The following is a 27,228-nucleotide window of genomic DNA, read 5'->3' on the forward strand; positions in this document are numbered from 1 at the left end:
TATTTTTTCCTTTATCACATGCTCAATTTGTTGTCTTTTGCACAATGGTTGTTTATCTATCTTTGTTGCAAGCAGTTTTCTTTACTGATTCTATTATGTTCCTTCATTTATTTATATTGAACACTCAAGAAAATTAACCTCATGGTAGCATATGGCGATGCATGTGCATTGATAATAAATTTACTTTTATATTGGGAAATACTGTAGAACCAGTGGATTATGGCTTCTGTGCCACAAACTTCTGCAGAATTAATGAACTGAAAATTTCTAACTAAATGGTTCTTATAATTTGATTAAGGAACTTAAAGAAACACAAATTCCACAAAGTCAAGAGTTCAAATATTTAATTGCCTATGTCATCTATTGTTTTAGGATTGTTAGCTACATAGTTTGGAACATTTGATTCTCACAAAGGTGCTCCTTAATCCTTCACTAATCCATCCTAATACAAGTACACATTTGAAAACCCTTGTCAAGTTCGAGCATTTAGAGTAGTACAATAAGTTATAGCAGAGGCAAACATTGAAAAGCTCTTTCTAGAATTGTGTATGTCCCACTCTGGCACTTCAAATTCTAACTGTAAGCTTTTAGTTTAATGCTTCCAAACAATCGTTTTCTTCTACTTTATATTCATCCAAGTATAAAAATTGTTTATAAAAGATGATAAAACATTGAACCCAAAACAAACAAAAAAATGCTCTAATTGCAGGCTGGTCAGCTTATCCATGACTTGTTTAAACCCCAAGGAAGGATTTAAAAACAAATGGGAAGATAGGAAATATGATCCTGCTCTCCATTCCTGTCACACCCCTTCCCCTACAAACCCCAAGATTACCATTGTATTTCTTCAAACCAGAGAACCTCATGATGAGATAATGTGCAAACGATGCAAAACAAGATTCTGGGGAAGCTCCATTGAATAAACACTTTTTCCTATTTTCCAAATTTTGAAACAAAAATCTGCTGCATATCAGGTTTGCAGTTAACCAAAATACCCACTAGGAATACACAAACATACCTACATCTTGGGATAATAGTATATACAGCTCAAATTAATTATAAGCAAACACAAAGAAGTTTTATGTTACTATAAAAATCCAGACTTCATGCTTCAAGTTGTTCTAGAAACCTACATCCAACCATAAACAGTCTCTCTTCCCATTACAACCCCTGCAAAAAAAAAGTATAACACAAATCACTAAACTCAAGCTGCTGAGAAAATGCAAAATATTATAAACTGGGCATATTTGTTTTGGTGCATGGGCTCCATTCATTGGTTTCTGGATCATATGCTTCCAGGTTGTTCAGAAACTCATTGCCATCGAAGCCTCCCACAGCATAAAGGAGTCCATTTACTACAGCAACTCCAGCATTACTCCTTGCTGATGTCATACTTCCCATCATCTTCCACTCATTTTTGGTAGGATCATACATCTCAACACAACAGAGTGCATGGGTTCCATCGAAACCCCCAACAGCAAACACTTTTCCTGCAAAAATAAGGGTTACATTATAAATGAAGTTGAGGGAGGGGAAAAAAAAACCCTGGCAAAGCTAGGGAAACAAATACAATGTGCATTCAGCCCCAAGCTCAGGCTATTTGTATTTCTACTTTGACTGCCAAGCCCAGCAATAATATAAGGTCAAATACACCAGATTCTGACCTCTAGCTTGTTTATGATTTGCATGTACAAATGTTCAGATGTGGAAGTTAAGAAAAAGCTGAACCACATATAACACCGTCAACATTTCCTGATGAAAACAGGAAAGACCACCAGAATCCATCCCATGAAATAAAAGTTGAGGCTGGAATAAAGCCAAAGGAAAACAGACAAAAAGGACAGCTCCAATCATCTCTTATTCACACATGCATTCTGGGTCCAAACAGCAGCCTCCTGTTAAGAGTTGTTCCACTACTATTTCATTACTTTAGTTCAAGCTCAGCTTTGATGGTGCACAGAAGCTGAATTGTTCAAAGCAACAGGAATCAGGTATTAGTCTCACAGAATCTACAGCAAATGGTAATAGTTGATTTTCTATGCTGATCCCACATCCCTCTTCCTTGAAAGTGAGAGTGCACGAGAGACACACAATTCCATCAAGATCCATAAGCATTTTATGAAAGATCTTAACTATGTTCAAGCCCAATTTGCTCAAATCCCTCCTCAAAAATAAACTTGAGTGCATAACTAAATGAATCAATTCAGCATTTGTTCCTTGACTTTAGCCCAAGTCAATAAATTGATAAAAATCCAGACACAAGAATACATTTATTCTCACCATTGTGAACAGCCACTCCCGCTCCACGGCGAGCCATATTCATGGGTGAAACCAGAGTCCAAGTGTTGTTCTCAGGGTTGTAACGTTCCACAGTATTCAGGCAATTCCAAGATTCTGCACCTCCAACCACATATAGGTAACCATCCAGTTCACATACAGCAGCCTGATGTCTACCTAATATTTCAATGATGTTTGGGAATACATGTTATAAAATGGTGCTAGAAAGTGAAAGTAGCCATTTAGCACGGGAAGATTTTAAAATATTCTGATTAAGTCCCTACATACTTAAAATGTGAAAGTACTACAAGTCTGTTAGTTTAATGTACAATCATACATACGTGTATTCAGAGGAGCACAATTTGTCCAGGTTTTTGAGACTGGATCAAAAGCATCGCAATTCTTTAATCCTTTCTGTCCATATGGATCTGAACCACCAACAATATATAGTTTTCCGTTCAGTGAACATACACCTGTCAACCAACCAAAAATCAGTTACTAAACAAATCAGGAAATCAATTATTCTATCAACGATGCTTAGGATATTAATGGCGCCTAACGGCGACAACTTTGCTTGCATCTTCAGAAACAGCTCTATTTCAATCCTTAATCTCTATTTTTCTCTTTCAGGGTTCTTCTGAAGACCCTGACCTGCAGTTACATGCTGTCTACGGTTCATTGGAGGAATGGGACCCACTCTTGGAGTTCCATAACTGGCTGTTGTTCGGCATACCAAAGGCTCGGTCCAAGAGTCTGGGTCAAATTCCAAAGCCTAGGATCTTGGGGCTCTGGAGACAAGAGGATCAAGGGTCGGTGTCACGCCAGGAGACCCGGGATCTTCGCGATCTTCAGGCACAGAGCTCAAAAAAAGTGATGTAACAGACTTTTAACATTGTCAACCAGTGAGTTGTTTGTTATGTCTCCTCACTCGCTGTGAAAATAGAGACTTCTTCCTCCCTTATTAGGGGAAGAGAGAACCTGCTGTATGTTGAATACCAGGTGAAATGCAAAGTCCTTGGGGGTAACTGCAAGCGTGTCTTTGCTATTGCTTTGCTCACGCTTGAGTGCTCAGTGGTGGTGCTGATGCTTTTTTTTTTGCTGGTGGGGGGGATTGTTGCTTGCTGCCACTTACGCATGGAAGGGAGAAGCGGGGGGGTGGACTTTGGGGTTCTAACATTTAACTGTTGTTCATTCTTTGGGGCACTCCTGTTTTTGTGGATGGTCACGAAGAAAAAGCATTTCAGGATGTATGTTGTATACATTTGACATTAAATTGTACCTTTGAACCTTTGACTATATCATGAATACTTACCTGAATTACAACGATTAGTACGAAGCTCAGGCACCGGAGTCCAATCACAAGTATTTGGATTATAAGTTTCACCACAGCAAAGCTCATCTGAGTGGCCATTAGATCCTCCGGCTACATACAGCCGACCCTACAACAGAAGAATGCATTGTAGATTTTAAGCCTTTTTAAAGATGAATTAATTTATATGAAGTTTATTTATATTCATGGCTGAAATATTGTCAAGGGAACAGTGTGTAATGGTGAAAGGGTGGAAAAAAGAATTGGGGAATTTATTCAGCTACTCTTATTGAAAAGTGGATCAAGCTAGAGGCAACTCCTTTAGCTTGACCAACTCCTGCTCCTACTTCATACTGTCTTGAAAAAATTTCTAATCACTCACCATTAAAACTGCCATCTGAAACCGTGCCCGTGGTGTCCTCATTGGAGCAATAAAAGTCCATCCATCTGTTGCTGGATCATAACACTCGACTGTTCGCAAGCATTCCTCACGGTTATAGCCACCTAATAATCAGTCAATTTAACAACTTATATCTTTAGCCTGAAAATACCAATGGAAACAAGATTCTACACCACAGAACACAGCTTCAAAGTACAATTTTCAAACTGAAGACAGGGCAAGTTCTCTGCACGTCTAAAGAATAGACAAATACAGGTTTAAAGTATAATGTTAAAAGATCAAGTTAGAAATACTTGTGTTAAGATAGCTCAGCAATGAAACCATTGGCTCTTTAGCTTTCTCTCCAGCACAAATAATAGTAGGTAGTTATCACTGTTGATACAGGGAGCAATTTGAATTTACAGGAACATTTTGTGGAAACATAGTATGTGCAACTATTTCAAGGAAATAAGCTGCTGATAAACAGAATACTGTAATCATATGGGTTTTCATATGGAGTTGCTGAATGCATTCATAATAGGATTACTGCAAAGGAAAGACAGGAAATCCAGTGGAATACTGGCTTCTCAAATTTAATCACGACAAGTCCAAGGTGATGGACTTTCTAAAGTCAATTAGGGAAAGGATATATACAGAAAATGGTTTAGTATTAAGAAATGTTGAGGAACAGAGTATTGTTTCTTTTTGTTTAAGTTAAACCAGGGCAGGACTAACATAGTACATGGCGGGTGCCTGGAGAGTGTTGTAGGGGTACAAACACAGTTCTCCAAAAGTGGCAACACAGATAAGATGGTGAAGCAGCATATGGTACACTTGCCTTCATATGTCAGAGAATCGAACGAAGTTGGGATGTTATGTTGCAACTTCGAAAAACACTGGTTAACCCACAAGCAGGAGTGATGAGTGCTGTCTGCCCACCACACTTTAGGAAGGATAGATAGGTTGGAAGGTGTCAAGATTCACCAGGATGTTGCCACCAACCCTCCCATGATAGGGGTATATTAAAAAGGCAAATGTTTATTTAAAGTGGGAGGAAGGAGTTTAAAAGGGGGACAAGGGGAATGTTTTCATTCCTGACACAGCAAATGGAACCCACACAACCCTAATCGCTGCCTCGGTAATAGCACTCACTTGACCATTTTACTCTACAGCACTTGTTTTAATTATGTTCTTTTCTACAGTTCTGCACAACTTTTCTTGTGAATTTTATGTTTCTATCTAATGCATGTACTTGAGATGCTGCTTTTCATTGCACCTGTGAATATGACGAACTTGACTATGTGTTGGAACCTGCTGCCAGAGGTGGGAGTAGATATAATCACTGCATTTTAAAGCCTTTTAGACAGGCAACTGGAGTGGAAAGACTACAGCACAGAAATAAGCACTTGACCAGCCCATCTGTGCTGATTTTTGTGCCCATCTGGACTTGCTGTTTGATAGTGGAGCTATATTTCCATGTTTTAGACTCCTTTATTACACAACCCTCCCCCCCCAAAAAAAAACCCGTGGATAAAGACCAAGCAATTAACAAACAACCCAGTTATACAAAACTAGTAGGTGATGTTGTACTAGATTTCCATTGTCTTCTGAGAAACCACCTAAAAATAGAAATAGTTTCTACCATCCCCGTATCACCCTTCCTCTAAAAACAGCAATTCCTTTCTGGAATGTTCACACTCACCAGCAACAATTAGTTTGCCATTCAGCTCTGCTGTTCCTAGACCAGAGCGAGCGTACTGCATGGGAGACAGGAGTTTATCATCTTCAGCCTGAATCTCTAAACTTATACTCTTTATTAGACAAGGAGTGGTGGCAGGTGAACTGTGCGGACTGTTGCGGCCATGAAGAAAGATGACACACAGCACACCATTTAGAACAGCCAAGCATAGATAAGTAGTGCCTATAAAGCAAAATAATTGCCAATGAGTACGTGGCAATACTTGTATTAAAACACAACTACTTTATTGTAATAACACAAATGTTGCAAAAGGGTGGGCAGGCAGGGAGGCCTAATTTGCCTTTCTCCCAGTTTAAACTACAGCCCTCTCTGTTGGCAACATTAGGCAGAACAGAGTGTTCTCTTCACTAGTTGTATAAACATTTCATTCCAAATCAGAATCACTGGAATTATAAACTTACTTGACGTTTTCTCTGAGGCAATGATTTTCCACTCATGTTTGTTTGTTTGCACTTGAGTAGACAGATTTCCAGAAGTGCTGCTGTATATGTGCCGGTGATTGCTCTCCCGCGGAGATTTCTTCTGCAAAATCAAATGAGTAGCTAGAAAACCTAGCTAAGCTGCACTTGTACTCAGCTACTATCTTCACCATATTCTTACTGATGCACCAGTTACTGCATCATAGACAAGAAATTTGTCCAACAGATTCTAATTCACCTCCTCAAACCCATCTGTTGTAAAGAAGTTGCAAACTCTGCAAAAAACTTTTTTGTTAACAGATGTGTTCTGTGCTAAAATGTCAGATAAATCAGAATTAAACCCCTGGTCTCAGAGAATGAGAGAAAGTGATGGACAAACACAGGCCAGAAAATGCCAGCGACTAGGTGACAAACATAATGCACAGTTTATGCATTTTCAATCTGCACTGGACCTCAATAGTTCCATCTAATATCAGAGAATACTAATGATGGGCTGCCAACACAAGGTCTGATATTTCTACAGGTTAAGGAATTATCCCATAATCTTTCCTTAAAATTCCATAAGCAACATCAAGACTGCCAACACCAGTCAACATTCCACAGGTTACTTGCTGTCCCATTTTCACAATCACAAAGGGATCCATGGCCTGGTTGAGCATACACTTTTGTAGAACCTCAGGTGAACCACCAAATCCTATGTTTTATTCCTTAATGTATACTCAGGTTATTCTACTAAAGTTCTGTGCTAGACCAATTTGATAATTGAATGTACCATCCTGACATTTAGTGTCTATGTACACCCATTAATATTCAGTACCTGTACAAACTGAATGTGGTCATCATCAATGCCAAACACTTCAGCCTGTCCATCTAGTACGCTCCCATCAAGCAGTTTGTGATCAGCAGAGTAGTACAAGGTTTGAACCTGCAAAACAGCAATAAAAACCCATGTGGCTACTGTTTCCATAGCAACAAGTTATGTTATGCAAGCTCCTGTTTGCATTTAGCTTCTCAGCGCTGGAAGCTTTCTCCTTTCCTGAGGAGGTCTGCCGTTGTCTGATAGAAAATTAAGAGACATTTGCACAGTGGTGGCCGTCCACTCTAAATAATGGGATGACTGGTCCATTGTCCACTTGATTGCTTTGGAAACCTGAGGCACAAGAAATTCACTCCAACAAATGAAGCAAGGTGTTTTCTTTTACGTTGCAGAGCTCACACTCGATGTTGCTAGGAAGAAATTTTGCAAGAAACAGGAAATGCAAGAAATGCAGAAAAACTAATGATATTAAGATCTCTTCCTTGTGCACAGAGAATTGATTGGGAGAGGATGTTTATGAGGGTGGTGAATGAACAAAGTATTCTTTGAAAAGTTATTCTTCAACCCACCCATAAATAGTGACTGAATTTATGGCCTATAATTAGATGCTGATGAAATGTAAAGCACAAATTAAAGGCATTTTCTTCAAGCCTTCTAAGGCATCATTTGCTACCGCTCCAATATACACAAAGCCAAACATAAGGAGCAAAATTAATTGTATTACAGATCTATGTAGTCATGAGCCATGTAATACTGTAAAGCAAAAAGAACCTACATTTTGTCATTAATTAGAAATGCATTTGGAAATGTTGGTCAGCCGAGAAGCTTACAAAGAACAGGTTCTTGATTGCAACTAAGACGTCGAGAATGTTCACCCATGGTTAGATCTTACAAGCAGCCAGAACTACAGCAACCAAAATGGTTCAGGTCCATTACATTTCCTCACTGAATTATTCTGATGGATTGTCACTTTTATCTGGCTTGGGGAGCTTGGAGCAAACTTTTATCTTTCCCTTTGCCATGTACTTACTGTAGTATCTAAAGACATCAATGACCTTGCCCAGGGCTTATTATAGCGAGGCTGCCTGCAAGTAACAAGTACTGCTGCTGCTCAGTACCAGGACTGGGGACTCAGGATTCAGTGAGTCTGAGCCATTGTTGGCAACTGGTGTGGGCCGTGTTGCTGAACTACTTGAATGCTACGGTTTCCCTCTCACTTTGTGTGGTACATGCATGCTGCCATTTTCCTTAATTTCCTGGAGATTTCTCAAATGGTAATATGCTCAATTACAGCAAGCATCCAATGATCTACGTAGTGTTTCAACAGAAGCAGTGTAGTCAATCGTAAGCAATGGACCCCACCTGCTATTCTGACCAGGGTGATGCTGATCTGCATGTCAGTGCTAAGCAGTCACACTAGTTCCATCAACATGCTCGACACCAGCAGCAGATGCAGCCTTTACACAGTGAAATGTGGGAGATTCACAGCTGGGAATCCTCCCCTGGATGGCAGGGGGTTTGCACAAGGTTCCTAGCAGTTCTTTTAAAAAACACAGGACGGGGACAGTACTTGCATGAAAAAAGTGTAAATGGAGAAGGAGTGCTATAATAAATCAGCATGTTGTGCAGGTATATTGTATGTACAGTTCTCTTCAACTAAGTACATTTAGATCAGCACTGCATCTTGCACATTAAACATGGTTATATATTCAAAAACAGCTTTGTGTACGTGTTCTCATTTTAGGCTATATTAGTGCCAAAAATTCCAAAATCTGAAGTCAAAACATTTTCAGAATTGAGTGCAACATTAAGCAGATTTCCTACCCGTTTTTCCTGTACCCAAGAACAAAAGTTTCTGTACCAAATTAGGTTAGGGATTAGCATCAACTGGAACTAATAATTTTCCTGTTGAAAACAAAATACTAAAATGGGGTATGATTATGGAGCAGCAAAGACAAGTAGGCCGCGTATGTAAATCTATTTGGATCCAGGACTAAATCTGTAACAAGATACAGGTAGTTTGTTTTGAATAATAAATCTTCTACAACTATCATTTCCCAAATCTTGAATATGCCAAAACCAGATTATGGCTTTAATCTCCAAAAGAACCTTTGGAAGCACATGTGCTGCAAGTAGCTCAAATCTGAACTGAGTTGAGAACTAGATTTGAAGAGTAGAGCAGTGAAGTACCCTGTAAGCAGCAGCCAAACTAGTACAAAGGTGAAATTTATCTGACAGTATCAAATAAGGTTTCAGGAAGCCCACGAAGCATAGATACAATTGACTAAATATCCATTTCTGTGTCATAAAATTCTACTGATCTGACAACAGCCAACCAGACGTTCATATTGCTAATACAAACAAATCCATGGATTTGTACATTCAATTGTTTGAAAGTTCACAGCTTTTGCAGATAGAGTATAATTCAGTCTTGCGAAAGTCAAAAGTTCTCTGCTTAGTTTACTGTGTCCTTCTTCCGCCCCCTCCAAGCATCTATTTCTTAACATTACCAAAAAAAATTACCAATATATTAAGCAATTTTAGTCAGATTGTCATAACATTAATTTAAGTAACCTTATTAATCCTGCAAAGGAGCAAACACAATTAAATCAACTCTTGCCCAAAGCAAAATTCTGCAGACTTTAGGGAAAGGTCGCTGCTTCGTTATGAGCCACTACCCTCGCAGTATCTTCCATTTTCTTCAGGCTTGTAGTATCCTAGTTTTGTTAGATTAAACCTAAGGAAATAAAAATCAATTGGGAAGGAGAGAAATTAGAATATTGTACTTACTCATATGGATTAGCTGTGGAAGAAAGCAATTAAAACATAGGAAAAAAAGTACCTTTTCTCCCTTTCTCTAAAGCTTTTCCTACACTGTAAAACAAAGTGCTTTATAAAAAAAAATCATAAATAAGGTAGCAGAGAGCAGGAAAAAAGACTAAATTATACTGCTCACCTTCACACCCCCACTTTCTCAGCTTAGGGGCACCTACAGCAAAATTTAAATTCTTTAGGATCAGTTCTTTTATATATTAAAAAATCACACTGTCATAGGTATAAGCCTCCATATAAACATAAATAACTGTTGTGATACTAACCTCTTCCATCAGATCTTCCAGGTTCTTTCCATTCTCCCAGACACTACGCTGCACCCAGTTGATTACCTTTGTGTAAACTTTACCATTACTTGGCAAGCATACATTTTCTTCTAATATCACCTCCAACTGAGAAAAGATACATTCAATTAAACTGGTTTGTCAAGTTTTAAAGAAATGACATGAATACTGAATGCAGTTAACACAAGGTGAAAAAAAATGAAAATGGAGAGAAGATCGTTTTATATAAAAACCAAGAAGCAACTCAAACTATACATCAAAATTGTGCCATGGCTTGAAAAACAAAACAAAAATCAGACAAATTAATTTAACACATCTCAAACTTCACCTTTAATCGTGGAAGTTTTAAAAATTCTTCCTGTTCAGACATCTCCAACAAGTTCTCTTGAATACAACTGTCAATTTGACTCAACAACCGGGAATCTCCCATCTGACTGGCAAAATTTCGATAAGAAATACAGTTCTGGACATCCATCCTGGATAGTATATAATCACCACAGACCTAAAAAGCAGGGCAAGATGATACTTATTGAGAGAAAGAGAGAGAGAGAGAGTGAGAGTGAGGGTACGTACACACTAGGACTCGTACTGTGATCTGAAATTCTACATCAAGTTATTTGAACATTGAGTATTTCTTCAGTTCATCCACAACTTTTCAGACACAGGAATTTAGGAGCGGGCATTGTGTGTTTGAACACATGCACGGGGGGGAGGAGGGGGTTAAATTGGCTGGGAGTGGCTGGCACAGGACAGGAAAAGGGCAATGCTTCAGTACAATCTAATGCGCATACAGGTAATCCTCAATTTATGGATTCGGCTTTGTATCAATGACTCAATTTTCTCATGTCCTTAAGAATCTATTCTTCGTTTAGCAATTAGCACACCCACTATCTCATAACAGAAATACCCACCTTACACTTCACCAACCCTGTGATCAATTTCCAGAAAATTAAACACCTTCTGGGAATAGATTCTCTTCACTCAAGATAAAGATCAATTGCACTGAAGTTACACTAATACGTGCACAATGTAATACATCCAAAATATTAAGTTCTAAGTTAAAGTCTTGTTCCATAACACAAATGTTGGGAATGGAAACATTGGAACATGGCTAGCATTGTCTGGAACCAACCCAAGCATCACACCAGATGATTATTATTACCTTCAAATTCTTCATAGTTCACCTGAAGTAGTGAAATTGTTTCACTTGCACTCCCGGCTGCTTCTGGCATCTCCAAGACTGAATGCTTGAAACCACAGTGAGCAAAATAGTTCTGGATTGTCTTACTACTTCTTTTGCTCGCCAACTATCAGTGATAAAAATCACTGCTTTTTGAAAACAAACATGTAATTGACACTACTTAGAAACTTCGGCAAGTCTCCTGTCGCAATTAAGCAGCATAGTGTCCCAAATAACAAAGGGAGTCCTGGCTATTTTCCTTGATTAGTCTTTGCTCTTTAAAAACTGTCCTAAATAAAGCAGATGCCTCTACTAACCGATGTGCCAATTAATCAGAATCCACCGTATGTGCAAAGTCATAGTAGAATGCTCAAACTTCACAGTATGTTTGAGGGTGACTTGCAGAATTTATTTACTCACTTGACAAATTGATGGTTAATGCTGACCTAGTCCAACTATGAACATGAAGTGATTAGTTTTTAAAATATGAAATAAAATAATTTATTCAAAACAAGTGTGAGCTAGATAATCCCACTGCCAAAAGGTAAAGCATTTTGCCCAAAATCTCAGAGCAGCTATACAAACACAAACATACCTGTCTCACCCGGTCCATCTTCAATTTTTTGGCAGCCGAATATACATCCTTTACAAGTTCTTTGTCTGCTTTTAGTCTGCAAAGTAATAAATACATGTTTCCATTTCAGAATTTAAACCCACAAGTCAGGTGAAGTCCCTGAATACCAGTTCAATCTACATGCCGATTAAACAGTGTAACTAGTTAGCAGTAGAAAACTGTCAATACATTGATTACTGCAGCAAGTACATTCACAGATTAAATGTTATTACAAATCAATGACTGCTTCAATTTTTTGTCACGTCAAATTGCTTTTATTAAAGAAGGAATCTCAGGTTTCCGATCACAGAATGAGCCAATTTTTCACTGCTCTGATCAGCCTAGACATGGGTTCTGCGCAACTCATTCCTATGAAGTTTAAAAACCAAAATCAGACAGTAAGGCAGTTAAACACCAAAGAGTTAAGTAGTCTCAATCAAGCTGTCCAATGCAATCTCAGGAATCTACCATTGAAATATTAGGGGTTTGCAATGCCCTAACAGGAAAATAAGGCAGAATATTGCCCCAAAAAAACTAAGGTAAATAAATCTTAGAATTGATGGCTTCCAAATGTTATTGTTTTAACAATTTTAAGTTTGCAATTATAGCTACTTTGAAATATAATTTAAGAACTTTACATAGACATACTTACTGTGCAGTGTAGGCATAATTCATTAACACCTCAACTGCAGCCGGATTGAGGTCATCAAATTTCACATGAGAAAATCCATGGGGATCACTATCATTGTTGAAAATTTCAAACAAATACGGGCTACAGCAAGCAAGGACAGCTCTATGAGCCAGCATCTCATGTCCACAGACCTAAAAATGAGAAACACCTGCATTAATAACTTCTGCATTAATTTTATGATGAAAATTTATATTGAGGAATTTGTAATCTTTTGCCACAGCTACATGCTTCATTTTATCTTTCAGTGCATTTAATTTCCTAATTCATAATAAATAAGTAACTTGCAGTTAGGGCAAATTCAATGTAACCACTGACAAGATTGAAACTAGCCACTGAATTCAAACATACTCACTTAATACCAAAGACTATCAAGTGCTGCTATTATGACTTGGACAATAGGAGCATTTTCTTTAACTTGTGGGTTTTTAAACTCTCCCTTCAATTTAGGGAAGCAATTTGGCACATCAGAATAGTGCATTTTCAGACAGGAATCAGTTATTCCACAACTCTCTCTTCCCCCACTCCCTGAAACTTAAAAAGGGTGCTAGGGAATGATGTCAATATCCACAAAGCCAAGGACCTGAGATAGTGTGCCAGACAATGAACATGCAAAGTTATTCATGTGTGACTTAACTTTTTAAAAAAAAAACGTGGATTGGGTTGCAGACTAAACAATTCACCAATCAATTCTTTCTGGAGGAGTAACAGGAGGAAAAAAAAAGTGAAGCTGAAGAATGTGGGTGCACTGGGGAGAGTGCAAAGGACTTGTCCCACACTGTTGTCTACACTGGATGATTATTCTATAGTTCTTACAGTTATAGTTTTTCTGAAGCATGTAAAGGGGGTGACATGAAAATAGTACTTGGATGAGTGTCAAAAGGTTGGCATGATGGATGAGGCAGCCTCTTATGCCACAACAGGCATAATTGGCAAAAATCCAGTTTAAAAACAAGTTATCTTTACTAACTTCAAAAGATATCATTCAATACCCCTACAAAGATCACATGCTAATGGCTAATATCACTCAGCCTTGCACTTGTATCCATCTTCAGATTTACCCCTCGTATCCACAGGGAATACAATTTCAATTGTAGCTTTCTAGCTATAGATATATTCAAAGGTTCTGCTTACTTAAGAGTCCATGAAACCCTTTGCTAGAACTGTTAATTTTACAAGTGTTGTCCTTTGCATTTCTGATTTGGTCTGGAATATGAAGTTAAGACACTTTCCAACAATTGCATTATTGGTAAGTGTGACCCTGCCCCCTCCTACACTGAGGAGTAGTGTACGTCCATGCTCCCATTGAGTCCCAGGCCCAAGAGACATGCTAAGTACTGCAGAGATCAACAATACAGACCTATGTTTATTTATAACCAGAGAAGCAAAGGTCTCAATGTAGGAACAGCACTATAAATAATCACTATAGTATGGGTCAAATTAAGGCAATAGTGGATGCTGACACAGCTCCCATGCCCTGCAGCAGAATACTGAAGTCAAAAGTAGATTAGAGGAAGCAAGATGGAAGAAAAATTTACGTGCAAATTGCCTAAAGAAACCAGGCATTTTTAAAAAACAAAAAAAAGTTATGCCACTGAAGATTATTAGGAGCCCCTGAAAAATAACTGGGAATGAATCTAAACTGAAAATACCACTCAATTCCTGCTTTAAAGACAGTTGAAATGGAGGTTAAAGTTAGACCAGTCCATCTGGTATCTATTTTCAACTTTTTATAAGGGGATATTAATGACGTAGAAATGGAACAAACCAAGTCATCACATAGGATGAGGGCACTTGAGAAAGTTACACAAGAGAACTGGTCAGCCAATGCTGATAGCTACAGGAATAAAATCCAATTAATATCAGCTATTTGATTAAGAGCCTAGACTAATAAAATGAGTACAAGTCTGCAAGGATCTGTCCTTCATTTGGAAATAAATGAGCAGAATTTTATGTGGATTAAAATAGTGGGAAGCAAATTACTAAGCTTTCACCCCAAAACTTAAATTTCCTTCATCTTTCCCCCCCGCCCCCAAATAAACAGTAATTTGAAAACTTGTACAAATTCTACTTTTAGTAGAACTCAGCCAGCAAAACCCATCTACCCACATTCTGAAACTGGTCTTGTCCAGCCATTTACCAGCTACAGGAATGAGGTGTCAGCAAACTGAACTTGGGTTGGATATGGTGCAAAAGCAAGCCCATTCTTTGTGAGAAGGACCAACTGTGCTGAAGGAACATGAAAAGCCTTATGGTCATCTTTAAATTTCAAATTCTGAACACATTAGGGGCATAGTGCTAAATACAAACTTGATTAAACTAGCTGCATAATATCAACTAATAAACACTCAAATTATTCATTCACTCAGTATTATGAATACCTGCAGTCTCACATCACAGAACTGTCCACTTTTTCTTAGAGCATTGAGTTTGGCCACAGATGATTCAATGAAATTCTCATCTTCAAAAACTAAATACCCATTAGGGATCATTTTCTTTTCTTTGTGGGCAGGGAAACCTGTTAAAACAAGACATTTAGCTGAATTTCTATCCCTCCAAGTTTATGGAACTTTCCATGCAAATCAAAGTTTGACTACTGTAATTGTGGCAAGTCAGTGTCTAGATATTAATAATTACTGCTTCAGTACAGGTGATGTAAAGAAATCAGACACTGAAAAAAATAACATGTAGGATATTTCTATTACAGAATAATGTTTATTTCAAGATGACTGAATTTTTATTACACACACAAACCAGGGTGTGGAGGTGGGATGAACAGTCTGTACAGAGAAAAAATTCTTTATTTCAAACTTTTAAGGTGCACAGTAGGAAAGTCAGTTATTCTCTCTCTCCCCCCCCCCCCCCGGTGGAAACACTATTCTGATGCTCAATTCAAATTTTTAAGCACAAACCATTAACACAACTATTTTACATGGTGTAATAAAACCTGCAAGCAAAATTTGAACATTGCCAAGTTTCAACTAGCATTTTCATTAGTAACCCATTACCAGTGCTAATTACATGCAATTTATTGAACCACAATTGTACAATACATCTCAGGTTAGCATTGTTAATTCTTTAAGACTATGTAGGAAAAGCAATTGCTAGTCTACCCATAGATACGATTCTGGAAGATGCCATCTACAAAGTGGAAAAATAAACTTTAATTTTGCACCAGTTTGTTGCACACAAAAGCCCTTGCATTATATACTATTGCTGTTTCCTAAAACACATTAGAAGTACCTCTAAACATCAAAGAAACCAAACATCAAACCAATACAATTTTCTAAACAAGGATAAAGTTACTTTGCACTATTTTAAAATTATTTCCACCATCTCTCTAGGGAGAACATTTAGAAAACATCAAGACTTACTTAATACTGCTGTTTCTGAAATTAAGGAATAGATTCTCAAAAAGCGAAGGCACTTTTATTTTTCAGGAACTCTGGATCCAGCTTTAAGAAAATTCTGCAAAGTAACTTATGTAACAATGTAGGCAGATAATGACGAATCCAGCAAGGGCAAGTCTTGAATGGTGTTGACTAAAATTAGGCCTGCAGCTGGTGAAAGGAGGAGTCCCAAAAGTACACCAAGGCTATAGACACATGCTTCTATTGCCTTGGTCTTGCATATTATCCTAAACAGAACAAAAAGAAAAAACACATTAATGTGCTATTATTCATCATTTCATACCTCTAATTCTTTTTAAAACCCTTGTTTACCATCCAATTGAGCCTTTATTTTAAAACTAATGAACATGCAGTAAAACATTTTAACTATTTGAGCACATTTTAATCTCATGTAGACATTCTTGTGACGTTACTAAGATAGTACAGCTACAGAGATTACAGATACTGAAACCCAGTGCAACAGAGGTACCGTAGGAACTTATGATAAGTAGTATTTACAGAGGAAAATGTTGACTGCCCAGCTTCATCCACAGATGCTGCTTGGCCTGCTAAATTCTTCCAGCATCTTGTCTTGCTCCATCTGTAGATCTGGGTGGCTCAGGTGGTGATAGGGGATACAAGCAGCATCACTTGACATCAAGAAGCACTATAATTACTACCAGCAAACAATCCATTCAGTCTTTCTCCATAATGTACCCATCTGGGGAAGGAACAATAGAAAACCATAGAAAAACTACAGCACAGAAACAGGCCTTTTGGCCCTTCTTGGCTGTGCCGAACCAACACTAACGCTTAACAATAAATTAAGGTAACTGCACAAGATAACTGCAAAGAGAATACATTATGAAAACAGTGTTTTTGAGTGTGTTATTTTAATCTGGAACAAAAATCTGGCCAGTTATTTTTATATATTGCAATATCCAAGTTTGCAGAATATGGAACTGAATTGGGCATTACAACCCTCTAAAAATGAAATTCCATGTGCTTAACAAATCAGATAGCAACATTCGAAGCTATCACACATGTCCAGATCAGCTATACAAGTGACCAGAAGTCTTATAATTAGATCTGCATAGCTCCATTAGTTCAGCAAAAGATTCCAATAGATTACATGCCACTTCTCTCCAATGTTGTCTTTCAGGTAGTGAATTTTGAAGTTTGCTGTACTCAATGAGCCACCACTGTTCAAAACATTAACTGCAACAATTTTCACAGATGGCATGAATTGCAAACCATTATACATGAATTAGCCTTGGCAAGTACCGTTTCACAATAATTTTTATTTTCCTTGTGAGTCCTCAAACCAAGTTGTGTTATCCTTTTCTTTCAAATATGAAGCACAAGCTTAACTGAGCAAAAACAATTCAGCTGACAAAACTGAATCAAGTCTCAAGTTTGGTAGAAGCCCACCTAGTTTATGCTGATTATCAAATACATCTATACAAACCCAGACATCCTTGAACTTAAATAAGCAAAGCATTATGATATGAAAATCAAGTACCTATCTAGATGCCACAGGTGTTATGGCAGCCGGAACAGTAACCTCTACTGGCAGCATTCCAGATACACAATTTGCCCCTCAATCCCCTTTAATCCTCCACCCTCTTACCTTAAATCTACACCTAGTATTGGACACAACCATCATGGGAAAATGTTCATCTATACTTCAAATGCTCCATCATGTCACATCAGTTTCTGCTCCAGGGAAAACAGACCCAGTTAATCAATCTCATCTTCCAATTGAAGCTGTCCATTCCAGGGAGGATTCTGAACACCTATAGCTCAACTGCATCTTTCCTGCAGTTGGATGACTGGAACAGCACAATACTGTTGTATAAACCAACTACGCAACTAAAAGTTCAAACAATTATTAAAGAATCTGTAGCACATTGGAATCAGTACCATGTTTAACATTACCGGCATGTCAGAACACAAGAAATAGGAGCAGGAGTAGGCCATCTGGTCCGCCCAGCCTGCTCCGCAATTCAGTAAGATCATGGCTGATATGGCCATGAACTCATCTCCACCTACCTGCCTTCTTCCCCCCCCCCCCACATATATCCAACCTTGTCTTAAATATATTTACTGAGATAGCCTCCACTTCTCCACTAGGTGGAGAATTCCAGATTCACCATTCTCTGGGAAAAGCAGTTCCTCCTCACCTCCGTCCCAAATCTACTCCCCTGAATCTTGAGACTATGTTCCCTAGTGCTAGTCTCACCTACCAGTGGAAACAACTTTCCTGCATCAACCTGGTGAACATCCTCTGCACCACCTCAAGTTAGTATATCCTTCAAGTAAGGAGACCAGAACCACATGCAGCACTCTAGGTACAGCCTCACAAGTACCCTGAACAGTTGCAGAATAACCTCCCTGCTCTTTAAATGCAATCCCTCTAGTAATGAAGGTCAACATTCCATTTGACTTCCTGATAGCCTGCCGCACCTGTAAGCCAACCTTGTGATTCATGCACAAGCACTCCCAAGTCCCTCTGCACAGCAGCAGGCTGCTATTTTTTTTTTTTAAAACCATTTAAGTAATTTGCCCTCTCATTTTTCCCTTCCAAAGTGGATGACCTTACATTTACCAACATTGTACCACATCTGCCAGACCCTTGCCCACCCACCTAACTTATCCATATATCTCTGCAGACCATCTTCAGCAGTTTGCTTTTCCACTCAATTTAGTATCAGCAAGCTTAGATACACTACTCAGTCACCTCTTCCAGATAGTGAAATGTACATCACAAATAGATGTGTGCCGACCCCTGCAGCACACTGCTCACCACTGATTGCCAACCTGAGTAACACTTATGTATCCAACTCAATGTTCTATTAGTTAACTAATCCCCTATCCATGCAATACATCACCCCCAGCTGTATGCATCCTATCTTACGGATGTCTATTATGTGGTATCTTATCAAACACCTCTGGAAATCCAAGTAAATAATGTCTATCTGTTGACCTCTACTTACGGCATTCATTACATCCTCAAAAAACTCCAGTAAGTTTGTCAAAATAGGACCTGCCTTTGCCAAATTCCTCCTACATGTACCTGATGGATCCATTTATCCCCCCACAAGATGCCTTGCTATTTCTTTAATTACAGCTTCAAGCATTCCCCCCCCACCACCCAACTACAGATGTTAAAATAACTGGCCTATTGTTACTTGCCTTTTGCCTACTTCCTTTTCTGAACAGTGGCGTGACATTTGCCATCTTCCAACCTGCTGGGACCTGCCCAGAGTCCAGAGAATTTTGATAAATCAAAGCCTCTATAGTAACTTCTGCCATTTCTTTCAGTACCCTGGGATGCATTCCATCAGAACCAAGAGATTTAGCTTCAGGCTCACAATTTTGCTCAGCACTACCTCTTTAGTGATAACTAATGTATCGAGGTCCTCACCTCCCATTGCATCCATAACATCTCTTTGGCATGTTAGACATTTCCTCCACCATGAAGACAGACAAAATAGTCATTCAAAACCCCAGCCATTTTCTCGCTAGCCAATATTAATTCCCCCCTTCATCTTCCAAGGGACCTACATTCACTTTAGTCACACTTTTCCGCGGAATACAAAAACATCTATCCATTTTTATACTTTTGCGCTAGTTTATTCTCATAACCTAGCTTCCCTTTTTTTATTGCTTGCTTAGTGGTACTTTGTTGCTTTAAGTTTCCCCAATCTTCCAGTTTCCCACTAGTCTTAGCAACTTTGTACACACGTGTTTAGTTTGATGCCTTCTTTTATTTCCTTAGTTATCCAAGGCTAGCGCTCCCCACCCTTACCATCCTTACTTTTAACTGGAATATACTTTTCTTGAGCACTGAAAAAGCTCTGAATGTCTTCCACTGTTCTACCATATAGCCTGTGTTCTCAGTCTACACTAGCCAAATCCTCCCTCATCCCATCATGGTCTCCATTGTTTAGGCATAATACACTGGTTTTAGATTGAACTATTACACCCTCCATTTGTATAAGAAATTCAATCATATTGTAATCACCTTTTCCAAGAAGATCCCAACAAGATAATTAGTTTTACCTGTCTCATTGCACAGGACCAGATCTAAGATAGCACGTTCCCTTGTAGGTTCAGTAACATGTTGTTCAAGAAAGCCATCACAGATGCATTCCATTAAGACCTCCTCAAGACTACCCTGACCAACTTGATTCACCCAATCTTTGTGCAAGTTAATGCCCCCCTTGATAACTGCTGTTCCATTCTTACATACTTCCGAAATTTAACTGTGCCACTGATGTTATTATTCAGTGGCCTATAGACAACCCCCAGTGATTTTCTCCCCCCCACTTCCCATTCCCAATCTCTACCCAGATGTATTCAGCATTCTGTTCCTTAGATCTTATATTGTCCCTCACTATCACCCCGATCTCATCTTTGAGCACTACCCCACCTCCCTTACCTTTCTTTCTATCCTTCCATATTACCTGATACACTTGTATATTCAATTCTCAATCCTCTCCATCCTGCAACCACATCTCTCTGTAATGGCTACTAAAGCATACCCCAGTACTGATTTGAGCCCAAGTTCACTGAACTCATTTCTAATACTACAGGCATTCAAATAAAGTGCTCTTACACTCCGTGCTTTTAAAATGATGTAATCTTGTAATCTTTTACTCTTCTGCACTTGACTTTTCTTCACACCACTTTCACTCCTTGTCATCTTGTTTTTCATCCATACTTCTCCAACCTGTTGAACTCACCCCCTTGTGATTTGCTAGGATCCAGGTCCCATTACCGTTCAGAAGCCCGTCCCATTGGTACAGCTCCCCAATACTGCTATCAATTTCTCACAAATCCAAATCCACTTCTCCCACACTAATCCTTGAGCTATGCATTTAACTCTAATCTTCTTGACCATATGCCAATTTGCACATGGCTCAGGTAGTAATCCAGATATTACCACCTTTTTGGTTCTGCTTTTTAATTTAGACCCTAACTGCTCAAATTCCCTCAGCAGAACCTCTTTCCTCATTCTACCTATGCTGTTGGTACCCACAAGGACCACAACATCTGGATCTTTCCCCTCCCACTGCAAGTTCCTCTGCAAGTCAGATAAAATGTCCCGAACAAAGGCATCAGGCAAGCAACACAGCCTTCAGGATGCCCTTTCTTTGTGACAGAATTGTCTATACTACCCCAATTAAAGATATAAATCTATAATAGTAGTTGTGCTGTCAAGTCATTGTCAACTCATGGCAACCCCATAAATAGTGTAGTTGTCCATAGGGTTTTCATGGAAAGATACAGAAGGAGATTGCCAGATCTTTCTTCCGTGCAGATACTGCTGCCACCACCCAGGTTGGGATCTGGCCAGATTCGAACACAGAACTATCTGCCTCGAAGTCCCTTGCTGAGGCCACTATGCATTGTAATATAAAGTAGCACAAGAACAGCAAACATTAGGAGCTAGTGTTCTTGGGTTTATTCCCATACAGAAATTGGATGGCGGAAGGGAAGAAACTGTTCCTAAAAATGTTGAGTACACATTCAGGCTCCTGAACCTGCTTCTTGACGGCTGAAGTGAGAGAAGGCATGACCTGGGTAATGGAGCTGCATGCTGTCTTTTTTGAGGCATCACCTTTTGAAGGCGTCCTTGGTGCTGGAGGGACTAGTGACCATCATGGAGCTTTCTGAGTTCACAACTTTCTGCAGCCTTTACCATCTTATGCAGTAGCTCCTCCATACCAGACAGGGATGCAACCAGTTAGAACACTCTCCACAATATACATGTAGAACCTTGCAACAGTTTTTTGTGACAGAGCAGGTCTTCTCAAAATCTAATGAAGTACAGCTGTTAACATGTCTTCTCTGCATTTGGATCAATACATTGCACCCAGGATAGATACTCAAAGATGACACTCAGGAACGTGAAACTGCACACCATTTTTCACTTCTGATTCCTTGGTTGTTTACCCCTCAAATCCATAATCAATTCCTCAGCCTTACCGATGTTAAGTGAAACAATGTCATTGCAACACCACTCAACAGCTGATCCCTCACTCCCGTACACCTGATCACCATCTGAAAAGGTGAAGGGCCACCTCCAAAAAAGAGAAAATAGTCACTAGCACAAGATTGACTACACAAATTTATGAAATGAAGCATCACTGCAAAACTTGTGAATATTGTACATTAGAAAATGAAGTGGCTTCTCCAAATCATACCCTCACAAGTCTGAGCCCTAATACTACGCAAAATAATGAGCGTTGCAAGTACAGACAGTTGCAAGTTTGCAAACATTTTGCAATTACTTGGTTTCTGCAATAGTTACTCAAAATGTGGTGTGATCATCCAAGTCACAATAACAGACAAAGAATCTGCCTAAACTAGTAACAAACAATTGTACTTCTCATGTCTTAATTGAACTTGTTGTTTATTTACAGACCAGGCTGGAAAAAGTATGCAAACCCTTAAAAGTTAATAACTGGTAGGACCTCCTTTAGCAGCAATAACCTCCACCAAGCGCTTCCTGTAGCTGTTGATCAGACTTGCACAATGGCAAGGAAAAATTCAGACCATTCCTCAATACAAAACTGTTCCACTTCAATATTTCTAGGATACCTTCCCCTCTTCAGGTCATGCCACAGCATCTCAATGCTGTTAAGGTCTGGACTCTGATGTGGCCATTTCAAAACAAATTTTCTTTTTAAACCATTCTGTTGATTTACTCTTGGTTTTGGAACATTGTCTTGTTGCAACATCCAGCTTCTGTAAGTTTCAGGTGACTGGCAACTAACCTGACATTCTCCTGCAAAATGTCTTAATACAATTTGGAGTTCATCACCCCCTTAACAATTGCAAGCTGTCCAGGCTCTGAGGCAGCAAAGCAGCCTCAAACCTGATGCAACACACATAAAAGTTGCTGGTGAACGCAGCAGGCCAGGCAGCATCTCTAGGAAGAGGTGCAGTCGACATTTCAGGCCGAGGCAGCAGCAACTTTTGTGTGTTGCTTGAATTTCCAGCATCTGCAGAATTCCTGTTGTTTGCGTTTGCGTTTTCAAACCTGATGCTCTGCCACTGCACATGGCACTTTCAATGTTCTCTCTTGGACCACACAGGTTTCTGCCAAGTTCTAGTATCCTATTAGTAGGGCAGGTGGGACTTGCTAGCCATGGTTGACAGCTCATCTAGAAGGAAAACTCTGATCTCAAACCTCCACTGCTTTGCAGCTATACCCACTCGGGGAAGACTGGAGTAAACCCAGAGGGGGGAAAAATTCAGAGTTGGATTCCCCAAGGCAATCCTACATTGAGTTCATGTTGACTGCCAACTCCTGCGATGCCACTGGTACCAAACTGTGTTGGTTGCTGCTGTTCCTTTGGGTTCATCAGATGTGTGGGGGGGAAGCTTGCTACAAGGGTACAAGCTTACTCTCCATATTGTACTGCCCAGGCTTGCATATCTAGACAGCTAGGAGACCATATCCAACTAACCAGTGGAGACCCTCATTAGTAGGGCTAACCAATGACATTACCCCTTTCAGCTTTTTAAAAAGATCCAATTACACATTTAAAAAAAATCAACTGCCATGATTTCCTGATCCTAATTTGTACCAAGTAATTCAAAGGGTATGTTTAAAAACACCCAGGTCAATGCCTGACATGTCAAGCCAAGACCCTTGTCCCAAAACATTAATTGTACTCACCTCACCCCCCCAATAGATGCTACCTGGCCCACCAAGTTCCCCCAGCATTTGGATTTCCACCATCTGCAGATTTTCTGTTTGTGATTAGTTTACACAAGTTTGATTAGTGTCATTCCCAATTGTAATTTCCCGTCAAATGCAGTTTAAAGGCAACAAGTACATTTAGCTCTTTTCCTCTTCTGAGGTTGAAACATGCACATTACACGAGCTTGAACAGAACAAAGAAACAGTTGCTGCTGAGTGCAACTGTGATGGCAGGGTTGATGGAAAGTTTTAGTTGGAAGGGTGACACCAAGATCAAGCACCAATTTACTTATTACTCCAGCAATGTGTTGTTTTACAAGGAAGTATTTATTTTAATATGGATGGAATAGTGGCATTCAGAAAGTATTTACTATTCTGTAAATGGCAAAGAGTACTCTGATGGTTAAAAATGAACCCTTGGGGAGAACAAAAAAAAAGTTAATAGAAATTTGTAAATGATACAAACAGTAAATGCTGGTTTTTCTTCAAGCCTCAACATAATGGGCACAACCTTGGATCCAATTTGAATCACCACCTGCATGTACACTGCCATCTTGCCTTCAAGTATGCAATTCACAATTTTTCCAAAATAATTTTAACAAGAGACTACCGCAAATTTATGCAGGGGATAGAAGACCAAAAATTGTTATTTGGCAGGATCATGCTGTATTAAAGTTAGTATTACACTTTAACACATGGCTAATTCATGTTTGGAACAAGTTTCTATAACAGTAAAGAAACCAATCACAATGGGCAATCACTTGTCCACCCCCCCCCCTGTTTAAAGCGGCCCGTCACTAACTCTCCAAACTCTGACCAATATATGGCTTCCTCAACATAAACACTAATGCAAATTTGTGGAACAGCACATCTTCCACCTGGACACAATGCAACCTTCTAGACTCAACGCTGCATTTCAAGTAACTCACTGTATAAGAACTAGCCACTTCTGCCTTTATTTTGATTCAATGTACACTATTCGACTACTATAGCTTGCTGACCATATCCTAGACTCGTTAAGAAATGTGAACTTATTTTGTACGAAAACTGGCATTTTAAAAATTTGTGCATATTCTTAAAGTAGTACAATTTAACCTACAAGTTGTAATACTAAACGCTTGTCTCCAATATAATCAAGTTACATGCACATGGAGTTAAAATATTATACCCTTATTTTGAAAGTACGCAACAGCGTGAACGAAAACTTTTGGAAATCATTACTGGCTTGTGATTTGTAATAATACACCAAGACACTAGGTGATGCTCTCTACCCGAAATTGATTTGGTCTAGCATAGCTTCTAGAATTCACCAAAGCGCAATTGACGCCATGTGAATTTACTGCTCAATCCTTAGTCCAGAATTCAGCAAAATTTTGCCAGGATTCGGTATTGCCTGTTCTAATACATAGCCTACGTTATCTATAGAATGGCGATAACTTGTGGACCTGTGATCCACAGATTGTTCGACTGCAAGATTACATATTTCCTCATGGAAGTACAATACAATACGGGACAAAACACCATGTTATAGGAAAGTCTCCGTTTCTGTTTGACGCATTTCCCCCATTAGCCACATTCCCCTCGCAATACCAAAGGTCCGCAGATTCACAACTGGAATCCAAAAATTTTGCTTTGTTCTTCGTACACCCACCAACCCAACTGTGGCCGCAGATCTTACGTTCGCTTATTCGATGAATTCTGCCCATTCTCTAGAGGCATCTAAACTAGCTCACCCATTAAAAAAGAGAAAATAAACCCCCGCACTACAGTTCCCCCAATCTTAACGAGTGATTGGCAGCCTCCGTTTCCCTCCACGCACATACCACTAAACAAGTCACCCGCTCAGTCTCAACCTGCCCCACCGCCACCTAATGCAAACGTTAACCGTATCCTAGGCCTTCCATCTAACAAAAGAACCCCTGTTTGATTTCTTTTGTCACTCCCTAGCCCTTAAACGTTTTGTTTCGTAGGGTCTGTGATCCTCCTCTACGACGCGAGGAGAATGGCAGAACCAAACAATGCCGTGTGCCCTGCCATCGCCCAACCTGAAACCACACCGAGACAGGTAGGAGAGAACGAGGGAGGCGGGTCTGCGCAGCGAGCGGACGTGGCCGTACCGCAGGCTGGTCGGCCCACGGGCTCTGACACCCCCACCGCCCACGTTCTATTCACGGTCTCCAGCCCGGGACCGCGCCGCGACTGTTGGCGTTTAAAACACAAGTTAACCCGTTGCGTTCTTCGAGACCCGATTCAACCAAACTCGACAGCTCGCAACACGAGACCACTCACCACCCCCCCCCACAACACCCCCGCCCTCCAAAATCTGGCCGATTGGCCACGGGCTTCGCTCACAACGACCACCCGGACGGTCGATCAAGGCGCCATACAGCAGCACAACCGCAAAGTTAGCTTGTCATTGGAACCGTGAGGGGGGGGGGAAGATGAATTCCTCACGCCTCAACAAAGAAAAGCAGAAGTATTAGAGACCTTCGACACGAGCCGCATACGCTAACTCGGAAGCGTCTAAATAAATCGTACCTTTCTGAGGATAAAACGGAGGATACAAATCATATTTGATGAAGTAAACGTTCTATCCTCTGCTGAGCGCCCTCACCGCAGTAAATTACCGAGAGGCTCCCCAGCAGCCTACAGCTTCCGACAGACCGCTGCAACTGCTGACTCCCCCGCGCCCAGATAAATAGTGACGTGTAATGAGTTGTGTGCGCGCAGTGCGCATGCGCCCGGGTTGAGTCCGCTCCTCCCCACCACCAGCCCGAAGTGTTTGCGCGCGGACCCGGGTTCGGGTTCGGCTCGGCTCGGCTCGGCTCGCGGCGCGGGAGATGGTGGGCCGGTGGTGCTGCATTCAACAGACCGATTACTGGAGCACCGTTCACCGCATTTCTTCGCGCCTACGCCCCCCTCCCCCCGCTTGCTTATGCTTATTAAAGACGAGGTTTATCCTCCTCGCTCGCGTTTCTTCATCGACACAGCTACGGTTTTTGGCGAAGCTCAACGATGGCCGGAAGACTGTTTCGCTTGAATGCTTTATTTTACTCGCCAATGAAAGCAGAAAACAATTGTCGATTACAATTTGGAGGTTATGCGGCATCTATAGTGAGAAAACAGATTTAACATGTCAGGGTAATGATATCGGAGGAATGGGATCCATTCCACTTTTGCTATAGCTAAGTCAATAGTGCTAAACTATAAGCGATAGTGCTTTGCTGCAACCCACTTCAAGAAATCCCTAGAAAGGAAATGATAGCGATGAGGCAGGAAATGTTTTTGTCTTACGTCTTATTCTCCATCAAAACCAATTTTGTTTCTCCATAGAATTGGCACACGTTGTTCTTCGCGGTCTTGCACGCCGTATCCGCCAGACATGGAATTGTAGACAAATACTGTTCAGTAATTAAACCTTACATATGCTGCAGCTATACAGCCTCAGGCAATGGATCTAACTATACTTCCGCCCAAGTATACTTTTTCCACTTTTACTCATCAGACAACGGCATCAGCATAACTTTAGCAACGCACAAATGAACTGGAGGAACTCAGCAAGTTG

The 27,228-nt window shown here is 40.0% G+C and overlaps 1 protein-coding gene across 3 annotated transcripts; it reads right to left on the bottom strand.

Annotated features, from left to right (window-relative positions):
* Positions 1–308: 308 nt before the first annotated feature.
* Positions 309–27,228, bottom strand: ivns1abpa (influenza virus NS1A binding protein a). Of its 3 annotated transcripts, XM_063064021.1 has the most exons (16): positions 26,202–26,363; positions 16,466–16,667; positions 15,932–16,194; positions 14,939–15,075; positions 12,522–12,691; positions 11,852–11,927; positions 10,405–10,578; positions 10,059–10,184; positions 6,961–7,068; positions 6,126–6,246; positions 5,668–5,886; positions 3,969–4,090; positions 3,590–3,716; positions 2,619–2,750; positions 2,281–2,454; positions 309–1,490 (listed from the first exon to the last, which is right to left on the bottom strand). In XM_063064021.1, exons 4-16 carry the CDS (start codon positions 15,047–15,049, stop codon positions 1,231–1,233), a joined length of 1,920 nt encoding a protein of 639 aa, XP_062920091.1. In that variant the 5' UTR covers positions 15,050–15,075; positions 15,932–16,194; positions 16,466–16,667; positions 26,202–26,363; the 3' UTR covers positions 309–1,230. The 3 variants fall into 3 exon arrangements, with proteins under 3 accessions (XP_062920091.1, XP_062920092.1, XP_062920090.1); XM_063064022.1 differs by lacking the exons at positions 16,466–16,667; positions 26,202–26,363 and adding an exon at positions 26,958–27,228; XM_063064020.1 differs by lacking the exon at positions 16,466–16,667.

This window comes from Mobula hypostoma, chromosome 12, assembly GCF_963921235.1.
Source record: "Mobula hypostoma chromosome 12, sMobHyp1.1, whole genome shotgun sequence".
NCBI lineage: Eukaryota > Metazoa > Chordata > Chondrichthyes > Myliobatiformes > Myliobatidae > Mobula > Mobula hypostoma.